Source organism: Aotus nancymaae, unplaced genomic scaffold (assembly GCF_030222135.1).
Source record: "Aotus nancymaae isolate 86718 unplaced genomic scaffold, 86718_ANA_hifiasm-v0.15.2.pri h1tg000008l, whole genome shotgun sequence".
Taxonomy (NCBI): Eukaryota; Metazoa; Chordata; class Mammalia; order Primates; family Aotidae; genus Aotus; species Aotus nancymaae.
The window spans coordinates 11,261,621-11,285,161 of record NW_026988419.1 but is presented as its reverse complement, the minus strand read 5'-3'; the positions used below and the strand labels follow the sequence as shown (position 1 = coordinate 11,285,161).

The following is a 23,541-nucleotide window of genomic DNA, read 5'->3' as shown; positions in this document are numbered from 1 at the left end:
CAATACAGGTAATAGATGATAGAATTTACTATAGCTGGCCTTGCTTTTACTTGCTGCATATCCAAAACTGGCTCTGTTCTATCCAAAATCTTATATGCCTTTCTTGTAAATTTCCTTGGACAATCTGTTGATTACCCTGAAACTTTTAGGACATGACCAAAGTCCATCTATCTTTTTGGGTTTCTTCTGCTAGATCCATCTAGAATCAAGAAGGGCTGAGAGCAAAACCTCACAAGAATCAGTTTAATCAGCACTAAGGAATTTGCTGAAACAATGGTCATTTTAAACTGGATTTTAAAAATAAACCCATTAGACCATTTTATAGTATTGACCATTCCTTCATTCTTGAAATTCTCCTTCCTTAGTTTTCCTGACTCCAGGCTCCTGATTGGCTCCTTGGATTTTTCTATTGTCACTATGTGAGAGGCAATACAGCATAGTATTGAGTTCTATCGGTCACAGATTTAAATCCTGGATCTGCTGTTCACTGAGACCTTGGACCAGTGAGAGAATCCTGATCAGCCTCAGTTCCTCATCTGTAATGCAAAGATAATAATGATACCTACCCTGTAGGTAGGCCATGGGATGGTTGTGAGAATTTTAAGAGATGGTTCGTGCTAGGGTTTGGCCTATCATGAGCACTGAATTAATATTAGCTCTCTCATGCCCTCCTGTACCTCCTACACTGCATTTTCCCTTCCTTCTGTGTGGGGTGCTCTCCAGAGTTGCATGCTTAGAGAGCTTCTCCTGGAGTGAGGTCTGCAGCCTCCACTACCACCTAAACATAGATGGCTCCCTTCTTATCTTCAGCCTTTATCTCTCTTCTGTACATATTTCTTACCAGCTTCTGAACATCTGCACCTGGCTGTCCAACATGCTGGCATCTCATACTCAACATGTCGAAAACTGAAGTTTCCCCTAAGACCCATTTTTTCCTATGTCCCCCTTTCCTTTTCAATGTCACCACCATCCACCGAATTATCCAAATAAGAAATACTGAAGTCAACTCCTCCTCACTCACTTCTCCCTTCTGATTGGTTTTGATTACAGAAACTTGGCGGCATCTGCCCAGAATTTTCTTTCTGTGCCACAGGGGTAAACGTGAGAGCCACCATAATACAGCAATGGGACCCTGTATCTCATTTGAATGAATTGATACAGAAGTAGACACCTGATGCCAGCTGGATTTTGGACTTGGAACCATAGGGAACTTAATTCCATTTGATTTAATAGTGGAAGCTGTAAGGTACAAGTGTGGGGCCATTCGTGGCCATGTTTCCCACCCCATGGAGAAAACTAGTCTCCAGTGAGGTAAAATGACTCTCACAGCAAGAGGGAAGACAGAGGAGAGAGAAGATCTAGACACGTTGAAGTGCCTGGTTGTTCTTGAGACCCATGTGTCTCTTTCTTCCTCCTGAAACTTGACCTTTCAACAACAAAATAAGTTCAGAATTATCAAAGCTTAGAGTGTGAGCATCGGAAGGCTATAGCTGAGACTCAAGGGGTGAGATATAGATGACCTATATAATGCAGAATCCAAAACGATATTAAAGAGTTTGGACTTTATCTTGACAGCAATTGTGAAGAAATCAAAGATTTTTAATGATCTTTGAAAAGTAATTGAAAAGATTACATTGGGTATGTTGTGGAAAGGGGATAAGGAGTGGTGGTTTGGAGGGTAAAACTCATGGCAAGAAGATCGGTTAGGAGATTGCAATAATGCAGGGGAGAAATGAGAGCAGTCAGGACTGGGCAAATGGCATATGTTGAAGCAAAACAAAACAACCAATAATAATAGACCAGTGGAATCAACAAGTCAAATACCAAATACCCATAAACAACAAGAAAGATACAAACATGTTCAAGCCCATCCACTGGATGGGACTGTCTTCATCCATTGAGGGCTCTGTAACAAAACATCCTGTGATGTTTTGTTTGTAAGACTGGGTGGCTTATAAACCACCGAAATGTATTTCTCACAGTTCTAGACTCTGGGAAGTTCAAGATCGGGGTGCCGGCATAGTCGGGTTCTGGTAAGGGCCCTCTTTTGAGTTGTAACAGCTGACTTCTCACTGGATCCTCATATGGCAGAAGGAGCAAAAGAGCTCCCTTTGACATCTTTTATAAGGGCACTAAGTCCATTCGTGAAGGAGGAGCCATCATGATATAATCACCTCCCAAAGGCCACATCTCTTAATACCATTACCTTGGTGGTTAGGATTTCAACATGTAAATTTGGGGGAGGAGAATGGGAGGAAAACAAACATGCAGACCATAGCCTGGATCTTCTTGGAAACTGGAGCTAAATAATGGAATCTGCTTTGTCATGTCCCCAAGGGCACTGCTGTTGGAGTTGCTGACTGCCTGTTTTATAAGATGGCCTTGAACTCAGGACAGTTGCAGTAAACCTTCCTAGTGTCTTTCTTCTTGTTCCTACCTTGCATGAGTTGCTGGATTCCCAAGTAGTGTCCCAGGGCAAATGCACATGAAGGTGTGGGTGAGGATCATGGGAAGAGAAAGGACATTTAATAAATACTAGTGATTATCCTCATAATTTCTAAGAGTAATCCGTCATAATGTTATAACAAATTAAAAGAACAATTAAGGGCCAGGCATGGTCGCTCACGCCTGTAATCCTAGCACCTGCCTAGCAATCCACCTAGGCAGGTGGATTGGCTGAGCTCAGGAGTTTGAGACCAGCCTGGGCAACATGGCGAAACCCTGTCTCTACTAAATATACAAAACATTAGTCAGGCATGGTGGTGCGCACCTATAGTCCCAGCTACTCAGGAGGCTGACGCATGAGAATCACTTGAACCTGGGAGGCAGAGGCTACAGTGAGCCAAGACTGCACCACCGCACTCCAGCCAGGGCAGCCGAGCAAGACTCTAGCTCAAAAAACAAACAAAAGAGCAATTAGGGAAGTGTTTATTTTGTAGAGAAAACATCACATATTAACATAAATTAACTAATGGAGAGATAACACTTGAACTTCTATGAATGGAGTTTTCAAAGGAAAATGTGAAAGGAAGGCAGTCAGGAAGGTACATGGGGTCTGAGACCTTGTGTGTATCTGCAGCATTAAGAAAATATGGAGGAAAGGAAACCTTGGACTGTAATGAGGGGGCTACAAAGCCTCACCATCTCAGGCAAGGTTCCTGCAACTTCGCCCAGAACAAACATACCCAAGCCTTGTCAGATTGATCAAATAGTTGAGAAGACAATAAGAATGCAGAGGGACCACAGCAAATTTCTTAAACTTTATTCAAAAGAGCCTTGAAAATAGAACTTGAAGAACATTCCATTGAAACTACCATAGTGATGGCCTTCTATCTGACTTTAACCAGAGCTGGTTGCTCTCAATAGTGTGTGTGGGAGGAGTGGGGTGGGGTGTGGGTGATTCCTTACTTTTATGATTAATCATCTTATGAAAATCAGATGATTTTCTTTGCCCTAAACTATCCCCTCTAAGGAGTCTAGACAGAATACCAGCAGAGTACTACATCCTTTTTAACTTAACAATGAGAATGCTTTTACTTAAGTTACAGTAAAACCTCATTATTATAGAAAAATATTGTCACCTTCCTACTAGTAGAAGTTATAGTAAAGTGCACAGGAAGAAATAGATAAAACAAGGAAATAATTTCTTATTTCTCATTTCCAAGAGTAGCCTTTCATAATTGTTGAGGCAATCTGGCCTGTGACCTTATTTCTTCATCAGAGTTGAGAAATAGAAAGAGGAACCATACCCATCAGTGAAATCCCAGATTTTCAAAGGGTCTGTGTTGGTTTTTTTCCCCAGGACTTGCCACAGCCATGGTGATTGATACATTTTCATTGAATTATTGTAAACATATATATGTATTATTCACTCATATTTAGCCAATTCCAGGCCCATGGGAACAACGCTGACACTTATGCCAAATGTATTTTTCTTTTGTCATTTGCTAAAATATTTGTTGACCGAATGGATAGCTAAACCTTAACCCAAATGGCAAGCTCAGTCATAACTCTTCTACATACCGTTCAATGACTTGTTCCTCTGGTGTGACAGCACTCTCTTTCTTCCTTATATTATTTGAGAAGCAGCCTAGTATACCAGTTAGGCTCTGGAAATCTTTTTTTTTTTTATTGCATTTTAGGTTTTGGGGTACATGTGAAGAACATGCAAGATTGTTGCATAGGTGCATACATGGCAGTGTGATTTGCTGCCTTCCTCCCCTTCACCTATATGTGCGTTTCTCTCCATACTATCTCTCCCCAACTCCCCACCTCCACTGTCCCTCCCCTATTTTCCCCCAACAGACCCCAGTGTATAGTGCTCCCCTCCCTGTGTCCATGTGTTCTCATTGTTCAACACCCGCCTATGAGTGAGAACATGCAGTGTTTGATTTTGTGTTCTTGTGTCAGTTTGCTGAGAATGATGGTTTCCAGGTTCATCCATGTCCCTACAAAGGATGCGAACTCATCGTTTTTGATGGCTGCATAATATTCCATGGTGTATATGTGCCACATTTTCCCTGTCCAGTCTATCATCGATGGGCATTTGGGTTGGTTCCAGGTCTTTGCTATTGTAAACTGTGCTGCAATGAACATTTCGTGTGCATGTGTCCTTATAGTAGAACGATTTATAATCCTTTGGATATATACCCAGTAATGGGATTGCTGGGTCAAATGGAATTTATATTTCTAGGTCCTTGAGGAATCGCCACACTGTCTTCCACAATGGTTGAACTAATTTACACTCCCACCAACAGTGTAAGAGTGTTCCTATTTCTCCACATCCTCTCCAGCATCTGTTGTCTCCAGATTTTTTAATGATTGCCATTCTAACTGGCGTGAGATGGTATCTCAATGTAGTTTTGATTTGCATTTCTCTAATGACCAGTGATGATGAGCATTTTTTCATATATTTGTTAGCCTCCTGTATGTCTTCTTTTGTAAAGTATCTGTTCATATTCTTCGCCCACTTTTGAATGGGCTTGTTTTTTTCTTGTAAATCTGTTTTAGTTCGTTGTAAAGTCTGTAAATCTTAGGCTTATATAGAATAATTGTTTTGAATAGCTCGATGAATTAAAATTTTCCCACTATGTCAATCCAGTGATCTCACGTTAGTAACTTGGCATACAATATGTAAACAAATAAATACATGTTGAATGTCAAAAGGATGAGTAAATGATTTAATTGTTGATTGAAATGGTGATGGACTGTTGCATTGACTGAGTGCTGGTGAGTCCATGCTTTGCTTCGGTAGGTTGTGATGGCTGTGATGAGATATGACAGTTCTTTCTATCAGCTAAGTGCTCTGGGAAAGTGACAAACACATTACTAGGCAGAGCAAACACCAAGTGGTCAGGGTCAGGAGTTCTGGATGTTTTGCTCTTCTTTACTGATAGATTAGGAATCCAGTTAATGAAATACTCCTACCATTTATATCTCCCATGCATATCTCAAGTCTCTATCTATTTTCCCAAGTTTCAACCATCCTCTACAATCATCCTACAATAGTCTCCTCAGGGGATATGCCTACTTCCGCTCTTGCTACCTCCAATCTGTTCTAAATAGGTGCCTATTATTCTGTATCAGCCTACGTGTTTCCTTCAGGGCACTGTCACAAATTTGGTTTCTACATAGGTAGGCATTTTCTGTTTGTCTCACTAGACTGTGAGCCCCAGCAGGACAGGGACCTTTCTTAGTCACCATTGTAGCTCATCTCCACTCTCACTTAGTGCCTAATTCATAGAAAGCGATCCACAAGTAGTCAATAAATGTACATAAATTCTCAAAGGCACAGTGACCTCGTCTTAATTCACTTTCGTGTCACCAGTACCAAGGACAATGCCTAGTGCAAAGCAGGCACTCTATACATGTTTATTCCATGTTGGGTTCAGTTGATGAGGGGATGACTTGCCTCTCCAGGTTTTACAGAAAGCTACATTTGAATCTTCTCTATTCTGCCATTTACCAGCCGTGTGACTTTAAGCCCTGATTTCCTTAGCTGCAAAATCGAAGCAAATGCTTATTTTGTAGGGTTTTGATAAAATGCCTGTGAGGGCTCTGCAGAGTGTCTGACATAATGTGTGTTCGTTGTGGCCCATCTAGCACTGGGGCAAGGTTCAAGGAAGAAATCTAAAAGGAAAGAAGAAAGTGACTCCTTCAGAAGGAGGGGAAAATCCCAAACAGGTTTTGCATACAAAAAGTCACAAACAACTCCCCCAGGTGGCCCTGTTTTAATCAAATCTCTGTATTAAAATGTTGAAGAAAGGGGCATCACATGGGGGAGAAGGGAAGGTCAACTCTATTGCCCTGTTCCAAGACCTCTCCAGCAATGACTTGACAGCTACTCATCATTTTGAGTTTTTCAACTATGTGGTAATTAATATTTACAAATAAAGTGCAGTGGTTGCTCCCAATGACTAGGCACCATTTAGAATCTGTCCATCCATTTATCCATTTAGCACATCATAATTGAAACTCTTCAGTGTCTTGTATTGCTCTTGGGGTACAAACTTGGACCCTAAACACAGTCTGCAAGGGTCTGGCCCTTGCCCCTCATTTTTGCGTGATGTTACCCCAATCTCACCCTTGTTCCCCAAGCTCCCACTGTTTGAGCTCTTCTTTGAGTTCAGCCACAGGACCTTTGCACATGTGCTTCCCTTTGCCTGGATGACTCCCGGGTTAACTGAATTTGGCTACAGCTCAAGGTAAGTGTCTTCAGACACTTACCTGACCATGCAGCAGTCTTAGCTCTCAAGTCTTCTAGTCATCCACAGTAGAGTCTTGTAATTACACACCAAATTGTTTAGTCGTTTTGCTTATGTTTTCTCGCTGTACTCTGAGAACAAGACAATAGCTTGGTTATCCGATGGTGCCCCGCAGGTGGCAAGTGCTCAATAAATGTGGGTTGAATGAATGAATGGATGAAAGGTTCCCAAAGCTCCTGAAGGGGTCTGACAACCCAAGAGTGAGGAAGCCAGGTTCCTTCCCCTTCCTCGGGGAAATCAGGGGTGGCGGGGGACACAGATCAATAAGCTAAGAAGCAAGTCTCGCGCCTCTCTCCAGTTGGTGCGCGATTCCTCAAACCAACCCTCCCCCAGTTACGGAGGGTTCGGAGGAAGGGGTGGGTTTAAGGGCGGATGCTGAAGGCAAGTGCTGGGTGATCGATCAGCTGAACAATGGTCAGATCCTGGTGGAGATCCCAGATCCTCAGCCAGGCGGCTGGAGCCCGCGCTGCCCGGCTCGGGCCGGCGGCCAGCTGACCCCTCTCGCCGTCCCTTGTGTCCCACGCGGCGCGCTTTCGCCAGAGCCCGGGCGCGCCAGCCAATGCGCCCGGGCCGAGGCAGCTGCTCCCGGGCCAGGGCGCTCTGGGCCAGCTCTGGCGCCGGGAGCTCGTGATTGGCGGCCCCCAGCCCCAGCCCGGCGCGCCCTCCCACCCGGGGCGAAGTCCAGTCCCCGCCCGCTGCCTGAGCTCTGCCTCCTCCTCTCCGCCCAGCCGGTGCGCGGGGCCCGGACCGGGCCGAGCACTTCCCGCAGGCGCCGCAGAGCAGCGGGGTGCAGGCGGCTGTGGTTGACGCGGTCCTCGCCCGGCCGGGCCATGAAGGTCGAGTTTGCGCCGCTCAACATCCCGCTGACGCGGCGGCTGCAGACGGCGGCGGTGCTGCAATGGGTCCTGTCCTTCCTGCTGCTGGGTAAGGACCCCGCACCCCGGGCCGCGGCGCCTGGGCTCCGTCTCCTCCCTCGGGATGGTCGCGATTCCAGGACCTGCATAGAGCCTTCCAACCCTCGTTCCCCTCTCGGCCAGAGCGGGCAGGTCAAAGAGGGCATTTGGAATTAACGTGGGCTCTGGTTTCTTTCCCAGGAGAACCTCATCGCGAACGACTGTTTAACCCACTTTATTTTCCCCTGTGCTATTTTTTTTAATTGAAGTGCACCTTGCCTACAATAAAAGGTGCAGTTGTACGGATACAGCTCGATGACTTTTGTCAACTGTATCCACCGAAATGTAACCATGACCCCACCAAGCGCTTGAGCTCTTTAGCCCTCAAAAGTTGGCAAACTTGTTTCTGGAACTGTTGATTCATAGATGGAAAAGTAATGTCTCCGTAGTTCAAACTTGATTCCTTCCTCCTGACGGAAAGCAGTGTTCACTTTTCCGTTTTGTAGATCTCCTGGATGCAGAGAAGTGCCTTTCTGTAAAGAAGGCTGCGCCACTCATTGCGTTTCGTTGAGCGATTTCTCTCTGGAAATAATTTGACCCAGGAGCATGTGTGTTTCGGTTGGTTCCCAAGTTGAGCCCATGAAACATACAAGAGCCGAATCATTAGACGGGGCAAAGGTGTTTACCTGGGTGGTTTGGGTTTTTCCCTTCATATTTGTTCTCCTCTTGAAGTAAATCGAGGTGATGTGGGAGGAGAGGGTAATTTGGGGGCGACCCTTCTTTGGAAACATAAACTCTTCTGAAAACTAAGATCATGTATATGATGTAAGATCATGTATTGGACAGCGTTGGGTGGTAATAATAGTAATAAACCCGTTGCCTGGGAGAGTTTTACACTTTTATTTATTTATTTATTTTTTTGACAAAACTCATGACTACTTTGTGCCAGAGTTTTACACTTTTAAAACTGCTTTCACATTTTGAAAGCCTGGATCAGTGGTTCTCAACCCTAGCTCTACATGAGAATCACCAGAGAAGCTTCTAAAAAATATAGATGCCCAGGCTCCATCCTTAGAATTTCTAGTCATTTGTTTCAGAATAAAGCCTGTGCACCGTTTTTTCCTCCCTTTTTCCTTTTTAAGAACTCTCTGACCAGGCGCAGTGGCTCACGCCTGTAATCCCAGTATTTTTCGAGGCCGAGGCAGGCGGATCGTGACTTCATGAGTTTGAGACCAGCCTGACCAACATGGTGAAACCCCGTCTCTACTAAAAATACAAAAATTAGCCAGTGTGGTGGTGCACGCCTGTAATCTCAGCTACTCAGGAGGCTGAGGCAGGAGAGTCACTTGAACCCAGGAGGTGGAGGTTGCAGTGAGCAGAGATCGTGCCACTGCACTCCACCCTGGGGGAATAGATTGAGACTCCATCTCAAAAAAAAAAAAAAAAACCCCAAAAAACAAAAAAAACCTCTCCAAGTGACTCTCCTGTGCTGCTAGGTAGAGTTTACAAAAAAAAAAAGTAATTCAAAATGTTAACTCATTAAGTCCTCACAGGCCACACTGAGGCAGAGTTGATAACATTACCCGCCTTTTTGCTCTGGATCAAAGCACCATGGAGATAACAACACACAACCTTATCCAGTGCTTGGTATGTGCTAGGTCCTGTTCTAAGCAACATCCACAATCAACTACACAATCTTTACAACACCCCTATGAGGTAAAGACTATTCCTGCACTCAAGGTACAGATGAGGGAACTAAGAGGTGAAGTAAATTGCACAAGGTGATACAGCTAGCAGTACGTGATAGAGCTTGTTGCAAACCCAAGTATTCTGCTCCCAAGTCTCTCCTTTAACCACTAAACTGCTCTCTTTAATGGCCTGAACGTGGAGCCCGACTTCCTAACTGATCATCCAACACATCTCTGATAGCCACGGTCCTTTTCTTTCATGGCCCTTATCATTGCTTGTATCTGTGTATAACTGCAGTGATTTGACAGACTTCTGTATGGCTGTCCTCATCTACACGCTCAGTGAGGGAACACCCAGTATGTGTCTGGCCCGTGGAAGATATACACAAATACTTGAGATATATACAAATACTTGCTGAATGGCTGTTTCTGGTCTATCATCCAGAAGAGAAGATATTCATCCCCCAGCTGCCTAGAGTATTAACTCATGTAATCCTCACAGCAACTGGGTGAGAGAGGGACCACCCTTTTCCCTCATTTTACCAAGGAAGGAACTAGGAGGTAAAAGTAAATTGCTCAAGGTCCTATGGCTCAGCAGTGGCATGTGAGTAGATTAGTGACAAGGACATGGCAGGTGCTCAATGACCTGTATCTAATTTGATCAAACTACGGTGGCTCTAGATCCAATTCACTTCAATATTTTGTTTCACACATTTGACATTTGTGTTAGCTGGAGCGTATTATTTTGTATTATCATATATCTTGGAAATTATATTGTGGGAAGTTTCAAACATATGGAAAGTAGAGAGAAGAGTATGAATTCCCATATACCCAGTACCTAGGTTTATAATTATTTAATAATTTGTCATATCTATTTTATCTATTATTTTGCAAAAATATTTTAAAACAAATCAAATTTTTTTGTATAGGTTTTTTTTTTAACTTTTAGGTTCAGGGGTACATGTGCAGGGTTGCTATATTGGTAAATTGTGCATCATGGGGATTATACAGATTATTTCATCACGTAAATAATTGGTGTAGTTCCCAATAGGTAACTTTTCCTCACCCTCCTCCACCCTCCATCCTCCAAGGAGGCCACAGTGTCTGTTGTTTCCTTTGTGTCTGTGTGAACTCACACATTTTGATATTTTAATCCTAGTTTGCATATTTTAAAAATAAGTATTTTGTATGTAACCATAGTACTCTTGTCATACCTACCATAGTTAACAAACATTGCTTAAAATCATCTAAACCAAGTTCAAGTATCCTAAATTCTGCCAAACTATGCTTTTTTTTTTCTTTTTTTCTTTTTGGTAGAGACGGGGTCTCCTTATATTGCCCTGGCTGGTCTTGAACTCCCAGGATCAAGTGATCCTCCTGCCTTAACCTCCCAAAGTGTTGGTATTATAGGAGTGAGCCGCTGCGTCCAGACAAAAAACACTTTTACTGGCAATTTGTTGGAACCCAGATCCAAATAAGAGCCTCATGTTCTATTCGGTGTTTATGTCTTTCGTGTTTATGTCTTTTGTGTAGGACAGTGCTTCCCATTTGTTTTCTTGTCTATGAAGCCTTGAAGAAGGCATGACATAGGTCCTGAGAATGCCTCACTTTGTGAGTTTGCTTCTTTGTAGAGTTACCTTGTTCCTCTATCCCCTGTATTTCTTTTAAAAGATGGAAGTTAGAGTTAAATGCTTGATTAGATTTAGATGAAATCTCTTGGGCAAGACTTCTTCCTAGGTGTTGCTGTGCACTTCACATCACATCACATCAGGATGTGTCTGCTTGTCCCAAAAAGAAAGTAATATGAGATAAAATGACTGCCATGCTGCAGACGTTCCTCATTGGCAATTGACCTTTCATCTAGTGATTTCAGTCATGATCCTTGCCCCAACTGTTTTATTTGAACCTGCAAAATGGTAATTTTCTTATTCTATCATTTAATCTTCATTTATTAGCTAGAATTTCCACAGTTAAAAATTTTATCTTATCATATAGTATCATTTGACTACCCTATAATTCAATTCTTACAGGAAAGAAAGGATAAATGCTACCTTCTTTCCATTTAATTATCAAGTTTCAAGTAAGGAGTTGATATAACAGTTACTCCCAGTAGTGACGAGAGATGTTTTATTAACGATTAATAAGAGATGTTTTTATTTAAGATCTCTAAATCCAAATCCCAGAATGCATTTTTCTTGCCACCACCAGGAAAGTGAGTTTAAGCTATTAGTACTTGAAATATATTTTAAAATAATCAACTGTTTCATTTAGTAATAAAATCAGTTTCTTTGAGATACATGTTAAGTACCAGTCACCCAACCTTAATATTAAAAAAACTGAAATATTTCTTACTAGCCTGTACTAAGCTACCAATTGAAAAGTAGAAAAATGAAAAAGAAATAGACAACATTTATTGGCTATCTTCTACCTACAGTCCAATGGAAAGGATTATTGTATTTATTTTTTTAGATGAGAAAACTGAAGCTCAAGAAGTTTTTTGCCCAATGTTATATGTGATAACTGGTGGAACCACAATCTTTTACTAAATGGGTTTATTTACTTATATGTGTTTGTTTTTGAGACAGAGTCTTGTTCTGTTGCCCAGGCTGGAGTGCAGTGGCATGATCTTGGCTCACTGCAACCTCTACCTCCCAGGTTTAAGCGATTCTCCTGCCTCAGCCTCCCGAATAGCTGGGACTACAGGCGGGTGCCACCATGCCCAGCTAATTTTTTGTATTTTTTAGTAGAAACGGAGTTTCACTGTGTTAGCCAGGTTGGTCTCGATCTCCTGACCTCATGATCCGCCCACCTCAGCCTCCCAAAGTGCTAGGATTACAGGCGTGAACCACTGTGCCTGGCTATTCACTTATTTATTTAAGCAGCCTTATTGAGGTGTAATTGACATGCAATAAACTGCACATATTTAAAGTTTACAATTTGGTAAGAAACCATCACCACAATTAAGATAGTGAGCATAGCCACCATCCTCAAAGATTTCTCATACTCCTTCTCTGCCCCACTTTACCCCTTTTCCCAAGCAACCACTGATAGGCTGGCTTTCTTTCTTTCTTTCTTTCTTTCTTTCTTTCTTTCTTTCTTTCTTTCTTTCTTTCTTTCTTTCTCTCTCTCTCTCTCTTTCTTTCTTTCTTTTCTTTCTGTCTCCCTATGTTGAGTAGGCTGGTCTTGAACCCCTGGGCTCAAGGAATCCTCCCACCTTGGCCTCTCAAAGTGCTGGGATTACAGGTGTGAGCCACACTGTGCCTGATCTGATCTGCTGTCACCACAGATTAGTTTGCATTTTCTAGAGTTTTGTATACGTGGAATCACATCCTATATACTTTGTTTTTGTCTGGCTTCTTTCACTCAGCATAATTATTTTGAGACTCTTTCTTGTATATATCAATAGTTCATTGCTTTTTGTTTCTAAGCAGCATTCTCTTGAATGAATATATTGTAAATTGTCCAATCATCTATTGATGAATATTTGGCTCATAGCTATTATTAATACTACTACCATGAACTTTCACTTACATATCTTTGAATGAACATATACTTTCTTTATTCATAGGTAAACCTAAGAATGTAATGACTTGGTTATATGATAGTTGCAGGTTTAACTTTTCCAGAAACCACCAAAGTTTCTTCCAAAGTATTATATTATACCATTTTACATTCCCACTGGCAGGGCATGAAAGTTCTAATTGCTCCATGTCCTTACCATCACTTGTTTTTTATATATATATATATATATATATTTTTTTTTTTTTTTTTTTTTTTTTTTTGAGACAGAGTCTCACTCTGTTGCCCCAGTTGGAATGCAGTGGTGCAATCACAGCTCACTGCAACCTCTGCCTCTCAGGTTAAAGCAATTCTCCTGCGTCGGCCTCCTGAGTAGCTGGGATTACAGGTGCCTGCCACCACGCCCAGCTAACTTTTGTATTGTTAGTAAAGATGGGGTTTCACTATGTTGGTCAGGGTGGTTTTGAACTCCTGACCTTGTGATCCGCCCGCCTCAGCCTCCCAAAGTGCTGGGATTACAGGCATGAGCCACTGTGGCCAGCCGATGTAGTCTTTTTAATTTTTGCAATTTATTTTTTATTGTGATACACATCAATTTTAATTCTAGCACCTGAAGCTATATAAGGGTATGCTCTATAAACTTCATGGGACTTTTGCACACATTCAATAAAGTGACAACTATGTACTTTAGTATCTCAAAATCAGGAACATACTTTTGAATTGTTTAAACAGAATCGCAGAATTAAAAAACAAGATCAGAAGCCGTCCACAGTTACACTAATTGTCAACTATAGTTTTATACTTCATACTTGAGCTGTAACAGTCAATATCTAGTAGGGGGTATTGAAAAGGATTTCAGAGTCTCATCCTGTTGTACTCTATTGGGAATGTTTCTTGAGTAGATATGTGACTAGCCAAAGGTGGGTAGACCAAAACCAGACCAGCAAGTGAAAATTCTTCCACCGCTTCTATAGTTTCCACTTTTATCATGTCAGTTGAAAGTGAGCATGAGAATTAAATACTTAACTTTGCAGATATACAAGGTACATTGTGAAATATATTTGCTTATAAACATAAAAATACCTGTTGGCTGGGTGCAGTGGCTCACGCCTGTAATCCCAGCACTTTGGGAAGCTGAGGCCGGTGAATCATGAGGTCAGGAGATCGAGACCATCCTGGCTAACACAGCAAAATCCCTTCTCTACCAAAAAGCCACCATGCCTGGCATTAATATTTTAACGAAATCAGATAATTTTGAAGCAGCCTTGGCGTTTCCTTTAAATTTGTCTGGAAATGACCATTGTATTAGCTTCATGGAAAGGACTCTCCAGCTTCTTGGTCTAAGGCTAATATGGCAATCATGTGTCTAAGTCTAGAAAGATACCAATGAGATGTAAACTGTAAGGAGAGAAGAAGATGAAGGCTTTTCATGGAGGCTGATAGCTAAAACTCACAGGATTCTAGAAAATAACACAGTAACAGCCTTTCTTGTCTTTTTCTTTCCGCGTCTGGTCTGGTGAAGAAGGAAATTACTGCTCTTGAAATTTCCTTATAACTTGGACAAGTTAATGGAAAGCTTAATTTACATTCATTCTAATCTTTGCTAATGCCTTCTGGATATGCTGCCCTAAGATGATGTACTAACTCTGTCCTTTCTGTGTCACTTGTCTTTGACAATCCAGAACTGTTCTATTATCTGCTAAAGTCATCGGAAACTCATCATAATCCTTTACTCTGAGAATCTGTCTTTGAAATGTATACATTTTTTTCAAAATTGCCTCTACCTGTGACTCAAAAGACCAACAGGAAGCCCTCACCAGTTGTCATATTCTGTTGTCTCATGGCTCCGAACTCTTCTTGTTCTGCTATATCCAAAATATCTAGCCAGCCTGCTGTGTAATCTATCACACACTGCTTTGTGTAGGAATCTTCAGTGATTGGGTCATACTCCATTACAAAGTACGACTGGATTAACTGAATGATGAGTGCCGACTTGCCCACACACTCTCCCCACTGACCACAGGAGCCAGCATTTTTCCTGGCCGGAGCCAAGGGAATATTGCTGACCTCCTAGTTTCTGCAATTTTAATAAGTATGTAGTGGTGTCTGATTGTGGCTTTAATTTGCATTTCCCCAATAAGCATCTTTTCATGTACTTAGTTGCCATCTGTGTTTCTTGTTGAAGTATCTGTTTAAATCTTTTGCCCAGTTCTTATTAGATTGCTTGTTTTTCTATTCCTGAGTTTTGAGAGTTCTTATATATTCTGGATATAAAGTCATTTATCAGCTGTGTGCTTTGTATAGATTTTTCTTTCAGTCAGTGGGTTATCTTTTCAGTCTCTTAACAGTGTCTTTTGAAGAGCAGAAGTTTTAATTTTGATGACATCCAGTGTATCCATTTTTTTAAAATGGATTGTGTTTGGTGTTATATCTTTAAAATCTTTGCTTAATCCAAGGTCACAAAAATTTTCTTCTGTTTTCTCCTCCCAGTTTTAATAGTTTTAGGTTTTCCATCTAGATCTATGATCTATTTAGGGTTAATTTTTATATATGGTACAGTGTCTAAGTTCATTTTTTTTGCATATATATAATCCAATGGTTCCAGCTCCATTTTTCTTAAAAGAGCACTCTCTGCTCTCCACTGCATTACCTTTGTGCCTTTATCAAATATCAGTTGTCCATATATGCATGGGTTTATTTCTAGACTCTTTATTCTGTGCCATTGATCTGTTTATCTATCTTGATGCCAGTACCATGTTGTTTTGATTATTGTAGCTTTGTAATAATTCTTGGAATCAGATAGTGTTAGTCCTCAAACTTTGTTGTTGTTTTTCACAGGTGTTTTGATTATTCCAAGTCCTTAGCATCCCCATATGTATTTCAGGATCATCTTGACAATTTCCACACCAAAGAAAAACCTCCTGGGATTTTGATTGGGATTGCTGTTTGATGGGAATTACCCTATAGTTTAATTTGTAGGAAACTAACTGATTATAGTATGTATTTCCTAAAACTAAGCACATTTCTCTTCCATAGCCACAGTACAATTACCCAAATCAGAAAAATAACACGACACAATATTATGATCTATAGACATTATTCATATTTTAGCAGCTCCCTTACTGATGTTCCGTATAGCAAAGGAATCCACATGTTGTATTTAGTTGTGTTAAACAGAAATTATTGGCAGCCATTGTTTTGGACTGAGCTCCTATACTAGGCTCTAGCAGACCTGAGCAAATTAAAGTGGAGTCACTCATCCTACGTGCACATAATCAAACTGCAACTTCAAGGAAGTAAATAGATCTCCAGACAGACCAGTTTTCCTGAAAACAGGAGATCCAGTCTGCCTGAGTCAGTGTAATAAGGAAGTCTCCTTTGCTTTAAACTTCGTAAAAAAGAAACCTGAAGTGACATGACAATACCAGTCCACTTTTTTCCCTCTTGTTCTGTTTTCCTTCTTTCTTCCTTACCCACTGCTCTGCCATTGCTCAGTAAAAGCTCTCCTTCTCTTTTATTATGGATTATCTCCATGGATTTCAGTTTGAGCTATACAAAGTATTTGTGTTTATAGAAACCTTCCTGAAATATTCAGAACATGGGGCTGGTTTCTACTGGATCTTTGTTATAATTTATTTGTCTTCGTTGGGCAAGGAAGTAGGTTCAATATTGAATGTGCTATAAAACAAGGAAAATGTATTTCCCTGTATGAAACACTTTTTAAAAGCAGTGTAGAATAAACCCACATATGAAAAAAACTAGGCTGCAAAATTCTGCAAAGGGGTCTGATGAGATCTGTCTTTTAGCACAATTCTTAAAAACTCAGGGAGGCAAGTTCTCTTAAAATAGAAATTTTTTTAAATCGGAAGAATTTACACTTACATTCTTATATTCTACAGATGGCACAGATAGGTATTTTAAAGATACAGTGTCTCCAGGAATAAGAAGGAAAAGAAGTGCTAATGGACTTCGCTTGCCTCTGAATTTTACTTACTTTCTCCATACTATGTTAAATCATTAAAAATAAGTATGGAAGCCGGGCGTGGTGGCTCACGCCTGTAATCCCAGCACTTTGGGAGGCTGAGGTGGGCAGATCACGAGGTCAAGAGATAGAGACCATCCTGGCCAACATGGTGACACCCTGTCTCTACTAAAAAAAATACAAAAATTAGCTGGGCATGGTGGCTCGTGCCTGTAGTCCCAACTACTTGGGAGGCTGAGGCAGGAGAATTGCTTGAACCTGGGAGGCAGAGGTTGCAGTGAGCCGAGATCGTGCCACTGCACTCCAGCCTGGTGCCTGGCAACAGAGTGAGACTCTGTCTCAAAAAAAAAAAGGAAAAAAAAGGTATGGAAACAATTTACATGCAGAAAAAAAAAATAAGAAAATGTTTTAGATGAGACTAGGATGAAAGAATACATATACAAGTTAAATGTCTTAAATTATTTCTTAATTATGGTCATTATTTAATGCAAGTAAATACACACACATTCAACAGTTTTCACAATGTTTTGGCTGATGCAGGTTGCTCATGGAGATTTTATAGAACAGTTTCACTTATTGTAAATATCTAGGTGAGTGGACTGGAGTCAGAAAGGGTAGAGACAACAGAAGAAAAATCATTAATGAGCTGCAGATACGGGAATTGTCCGTGTAAGCACTTAAGTTCAGGAGTTCGAGATCAGCCTGGGCAACATGGCAAGATCTTACTTTTACAAAAAATATAAAAATTAGCCAGGTGTAGTGGTGTGCACCTCTAGTCCCAGCTACTTGGGAGGCTAAGGTGGTAGGATCACATGAGCCCAAGAGGTGGAGGCTTCTGTGAGCCATGTTCATGCCACTGTACTCCAGCCTGAGTGACAAAGTGAGATCCTGTCTCAAAAAAAAAAAAACAAACAGAAACAGACTGCAGACTACTGGTGATTGCCAGTGGTGGCAAGGAGGGAGGAATGGGGAGTAACTGCTTAGTGGGTAAAGGGTTTTATTTTGAAATAATGGGGATGTTTGGGAACTAGATGGTCATATTAATTGCACAACATTGCGAATTAAATGCCACCAAAGTGTTTGTTTAAAATCACCATTTTTTTATGTTATGTGAATTTCACTTCAATTAAAAAAAAAGGGGGGGGTGGGGCTGGGCACAGTGGCTCACGCCTGTAATCCCAGCACTTTGGGAGGCCGAGGTTGTTGGATCACCTGAGGTCAGGAGTTCTAGACCAGTTTGGCCAACATGGCAAAACTCTGTCTCTACTAAAAATAGAAAAATTAGCCAGTCGTAGTGGCACGTGACTATAATCCCAGCTGCTTGGGAGGCTGAGGCAGGAGAATTGCTTGAACCTGGGAGGTGGAGGTTGTAGTGAGTCGAGATCTCTCCACTGCACTCCAGCCTGAGCAGCAGAGTAAGACTTCATCTCATTTAAAAAAAAAAAAAATGTGAGTGAGGGACAGCTTCCCCAACAATGTGGAGAAAGTAGAATTTTTTCGAACTAAGTGAGAATAGAGTGTCATTGATGGGGGTCTGAGTTGTGGTTTTTAATCCAGAATATAGATAAATCAACCCAACTAAAATGCAACTCAACTTGGCCTTCAACTTAACTTGGTTTATGAATCTAAACAACTTTTTTTTTTTTTTTTGAGTGGAGTTTCGCTCTTGTTACCCAGGCTGGAATGCAATGGCGTGATCTTGGCTCACTGCAACCTCCACCTCCTGGGTTCAAGCAATTCTCCTGCCTCAGCCTCCCGAGCAGCTGGGACTACAGGCGAACGCCACCATGCCCAGCTAATTTTTGCATTTTTAGTAGAGACGGGGTTTCACCTTGTTGACCAGGATGGCCTCGATCTCTTGACCTCGTAATCCACCCGCCTCGGCCTCCGAAAGTGCTGGGATTATAGGCGTGAGCGACTGCGCCCGGCGAATCTAGACGACTTTTAAAGTTATCAGCTTGAGTTTCGAGAGCTGCACAATGTAATAGCGTAGACCTTTGTATCTTCCTTGTCTCTTGGAACTCCAATTTGGAAGAATCCAGTTACCTTGAATTGCTTAATGAGATAAAAACAGAAAATAGAGGTTATCTAATCATCTAGTTTTTGTAGTGTTTTCTTCTTTTGATCCCATTTAGAATCAAAGGGTTATAGGGCTGGGAACAGTGGCTCACACCTGTAATCCCAGCACTTTGGGAGGCCGAGGTGGGCAGATTACCTGAGGTCAGGAGTTCAAGATCAACCTGGCCATTATGATGAAACCCCATCTCTACTAAAAATACAAAAATTATCTGGATCTGGTAGCACATTCCTGTAATCCTAGCTATTTGGGAGGCTGAGGTAGGAGAATGCCTTGAACCCGGAAGGTGGAGGTTTCAGTGAGCTAAGATCAGGTCATTGCACTCCAGCCTGGGCAACAGAGTGAGACTCTGTCTTAAAAAAAAAGAATCAAAGGATTAAAAAACTATTTTGATGCTCTTTATGATTTGAAACAAAAAATGTATGCAGTGTCTAGAGTGGGAATTTAAATTTGAACAACTCCCTTGGATAGCAAAATATCAAAGTGTACCAGGTGACAAAGATGTTTCTGCTTAGCCATCCAGTATTTTACTTGCTTACTTACTTACTTATTTATTTATTTTGAGACGGAGCCTCAAGGTTGTTGCCCAGGCTGGAGTACAATGGTGCAATCTCGGCTCACTGCAATCTCTGCCTCCCAGGTTCAAATGATTCTCCTGCCTCAGCCTCCTGAGTAGCTGGGATTACAGATGCCCACCACTATGCCTAGCTAATTTTTGTGTTTTTAGTAGAGTCGGGGTTTCACCATGTCGACCAGGCTAATCTTGAACTCCTGACCTCGTGATCCGCCTGCCTCAGCCTCCCACAGTGCTGGGATTATAGGTGTGAGCCACCGTGCCCGGCCGTATTTTACTTCTTTTTCTTCTATGGAAGCAAATCAAAATGTGGGGAAACTTTATGCAAGATTACATTTATAGAGAAAAATTGTTAGAATCACAGATGTTTAAAATGAAGAGAATGGTTGAATTAGCACTAACCATCAATGGAATATTGATCAGTCATTAAAAATAACATGAAGGGGTTGTAAAACAGCTAATGTGACACAATTGTAAGTGATAAAATACAGAATTTTAAAATCGGTCATATTAAAGAAACATAACCTGTTCATAGGGGAAAAAAGGCCAAAAGGAACAGTTTAAGAGTAGTTTTTGTTGAGGAACTTGCCTGATGTCCTGTCTGCAGTTACATTTTGCATTCTCCAAATGTGTAATATAAAGGAAGTTATTATAACCGTGGCTGGCATTTGATGAACACTAGTTCTGTGCCAGGCACCGTACACCCTTATGTTATTTATTCCCTTTATGGCATTTGGAAACAGGAGCTTTCATAAGCCCATTTCACAGGCAGTGGAATTGAGGATCAAGAGCTCATAGAATTTGCCCTGGGTAAAGACTAGTCAGTGGCAAATTCCAACTAACAGTTCAATTCCAGACCTACATCTTAACTGCTATGCATGCAAAACATGTAATGAGCATTAAAGAGATATGCAGTATATATATATATATAATAGAAAATAGAGGTTATCTAGTCACCTAGTTTTTATAGTGTTTTCTTCTCCTTCTTCTTCTTCTTTTTTTTTTTTTTTTTTTGAAACAGAGTCTTGCTCTGGTGCCCGGCCTGGAGTGCAATGGCACAATCTCAGCTCCCTGCAACCTCCACCTCCTGGTTTCAAGTAGTTCTCCTGCTTCAGCCTCCCAAACAGCTGGGATTACAGGTGCTTACTACCACACCCCACCAATTTTTATATTTTTAGTAGTGATGGGGTGTCGCCATGTTGGCCAGGCTGGTCTCGAACTCCTGACCTCAGGTTATCCACCCACATCAGCCTCCCAAAGTGCTGGGATTACAGGCATGAGCTACCATGGCTGGCCATGGTTTCTTCCTTTGATGCAAAACATGTAATGAGCATTAAAGAGATATGCAGCATGTGTTCAGGTATCCGTGGTTCGGTTAGTGGAAGATCGAATGAATAGCTTGGGGACATTATTTCTGGATCTGTTCCTGGCTCACTCTGTGATTAAAATTCAGTCAGTTTGCTTTTGGTGTCAGTTTTTCCATCTTTGTAGTAAGGAAAACAGAACCTCCCACTTGCCTGATTCTTTATGCTTATTAACCTGCTTATGCACTTGTAATAAGTTAGTCTACAGTGTTATTGTCATTAGCTGGAGGATAATGTGGCTTTGTGAAAAAGTGCGTGGGTTTAAGGATTAGGCAGATCCAGCTGCAAATCCTTTGGATGCTCAAATTCCCTGAGCCTCAGTTTCTACAACTGTAAAATGGGGCAGTTACATGTACCTTGGGGGTTGCAAGGAGGAATGAATGAGATGCCCTATATACGGTGAAGGAGGATGGTTCTCCTTTCAATAACTGCTCTTTCCCTGCCCTGTTTCACTGTACCTTACCTGATCAAGCTTTGAGTACAAAAGAACGAGGCCCATGTAATTTTCCTGTCATTTTTTTTGCACGTTTTATGAAAATAAACAGAAAACTAACCAATAGTGGCAAATCATCAACACTCGGGCCTGAATAGAAGAAAGCAGAGGAAGCAAAATGGAATGATCCTGTAGGAATGAGGACAGAGGGCGTTCTTTCCATCATGCTTTGGACTCATGAAAACTTTTCTGGCAGGTCCAGAATGTAACAGGATACCCCACAGAGGGGTAGAAGACACATGCTCCCTTAACCTTTCACCCAGTCTTTTTTTTTTTTTTTTTTTTTTTTTTAATGGAACGCTTTATGAATTTGCATGTCATCCAGTCTTTTAACCTTTAACCAACTCTGGAGAGAGCGGCAAGTCAGTTTCCTGACTGGGTTCAATGATATATCTGAGAAATTTGTTGATTTATATGTATTAAGAAATATAAATAGGCTGGGTGCAGTGGCTCACCCCTGTACTCCCAACTCTTTGGGAGGCCAAGGCAGATGGATCACTTGAGGTCAGGAGTTTGAGACCAGCCTGGCCAACATGGCAAAACCCCATCTTTACTGAAAAATTTAAAAATTAGCTGAACGTGGCGGCACGTGCCTGTAATCCCAGCTACTTGGAAGGCTGAGGCAGGAGAATCACTTGAATCCAGGAGGCGGAGGCTTCAGTGAGCCGAGATTGTGCCACTGCACTCCAGTGTGGGCAACAGAGTGAGACTCTGTCTCAAAAAAATATATATATATATAAATAAATGTTCTGTTTTTGGTAAAACATCTATGTCAGTACATATGTATATGTTTCAATAATAGATTAAGGCACTATTTCTCAGAGACTTTGGTGGATCATTTGGGGACAGGGTTGTTTTTAACGAAGATGATTGGCAGTAGGTAAGAGTTTGGGGATGGACGTGAGCCCTAGGTTGGAGACTGCAGTGTGTGATAGGAAAGAAAGCGGCAACAGCACTCCTTAAAGTCAAGGTAGATGGCATTTAGTGAACATTTACTATGTGCCAGGCTTTATGTCTTCATGTACATTCTCTTTCTCTTGCTAACATGTTTCTCTTTTCATACATTTTTTTAATTGTAGTATATAACATAGACATTTTAAAAATGTATAGCTGAGCTTCATGTGTTACTTGAAGATAACCAAACTTGTCACTACCACCCAAGTTTTGACAGTTTTTGCCCCGTGTATTTTGAAGTATGTTATTAGGTGCTTAAACAATTAGGATTGCTCGCTCATTATCAAATGTTGCAAGAACTGATGCATGCTAAGAGCTAAAGAGTCCCACCTTTGCTATTTCTGTCTCTGACAGCAGTTCCTGAAAATGAAGTTTGTTGCCAGAATGTGCCCTCTTTGTAGGCACATGAATAATGCCTGCTCAGTCAAGGTAGGAAGATGGGATTTCCTGTGTCAGGAAATTCTCTACATCCTTCCTGTCGGCAATGATCCTTCCACATATTCACATAGGGGAGGAGATGTAAAGCCATGACTAAGTAGTTAGACTTTAAATTCAGACAGATCAACCACTTATATGCTGTGTGGCTTGGGCAAATCACTTAACCCCTCTGTAAGCTTCCATTTTTGTCTTCTTTAAAAAGAACATTAAGAGTTCTATGCGGCCAGGCGCAGTGGCTCACACCCATAATCCCAGCACTTTGGAGGCTGAGGCGGGCGAATCACGGGGTCAGGAGTTCAAGACCACCCTGATCAACATGGTGAAACCCATCTCTACTGAAAATACAAAAATTAGCCGGGTGTGGTGGCACACACCTGTAATCCAAACGACTCAGGAAACTGAGGCAGGAAAATCACTTGAATCTGGGAGGCAGAGGTTGCAGTGAGCCGAGATTGCACCATTGTACTCCAGCCTGGGTGACGAAGTGAGACTCCAATTCAAAAAAAAAAAAAAAAAAAAAGAGTGTGGCTTGGTGTTTCCTGTACCCATTCTTTCCACCTCCCCCTTCAAAAATAAAAAGAGTGCTATGGCTACTTTATTGATATGTGGCTTTATGAGGATTAAATTAAAATACCTTGGCAGGGTCCATAACACAATGCTTGCCATATAGTAAACATCCAATACAGGTTAAATAATACTGTGTCATCACTGCCTGGTTATGTTACCTTACCTCAACTGAGGCTCAGTTTAACATACCTTTATTAGTCCCCCTGCCATGGGCCACTACGGTGAGCA

The 23,541-nt window shown here is 41.5% G+C and overlaps 1 protein-coding gene and 1 pseudogene across 2 annotated transcripts in view; one reads left to right on the top strand and one right to left on the bottom strand.

Moving 5' to 3' along the window:
* Nucleotides 1-23,541, top strand: part of MOGAT1 (monoacylglycerol O-acyltransferase 1) — a 60,207-nt gene that overhangs the window by 8,252 nt on the left and 28,414 nt on the right. The window contains exon 1 of one of the 2 annotated variants that reach the window (XM_064372950.1): nt 7,473-7,688. The exons of the other annotated variant lie outside the window; for it this stretch is intronic. Within the exon in view, the coding sequence (XP_064229020.1) occupies nt 7,595-7,688 (94 nt within the window). The 5' untranslated portion in view covers nt 7,473-7,594. Of the gene's footprint in view, nt 1-7,472; nt 7,689-23,541 lie in introns of those variants that run through there. 2 annotated transcript variants of the gene reach the window in all.
* On the bottom strand, nt 14,325-23,523 carry LOC135273678 (ras-related protein R-Ras2-like; annotated as a pseudogene).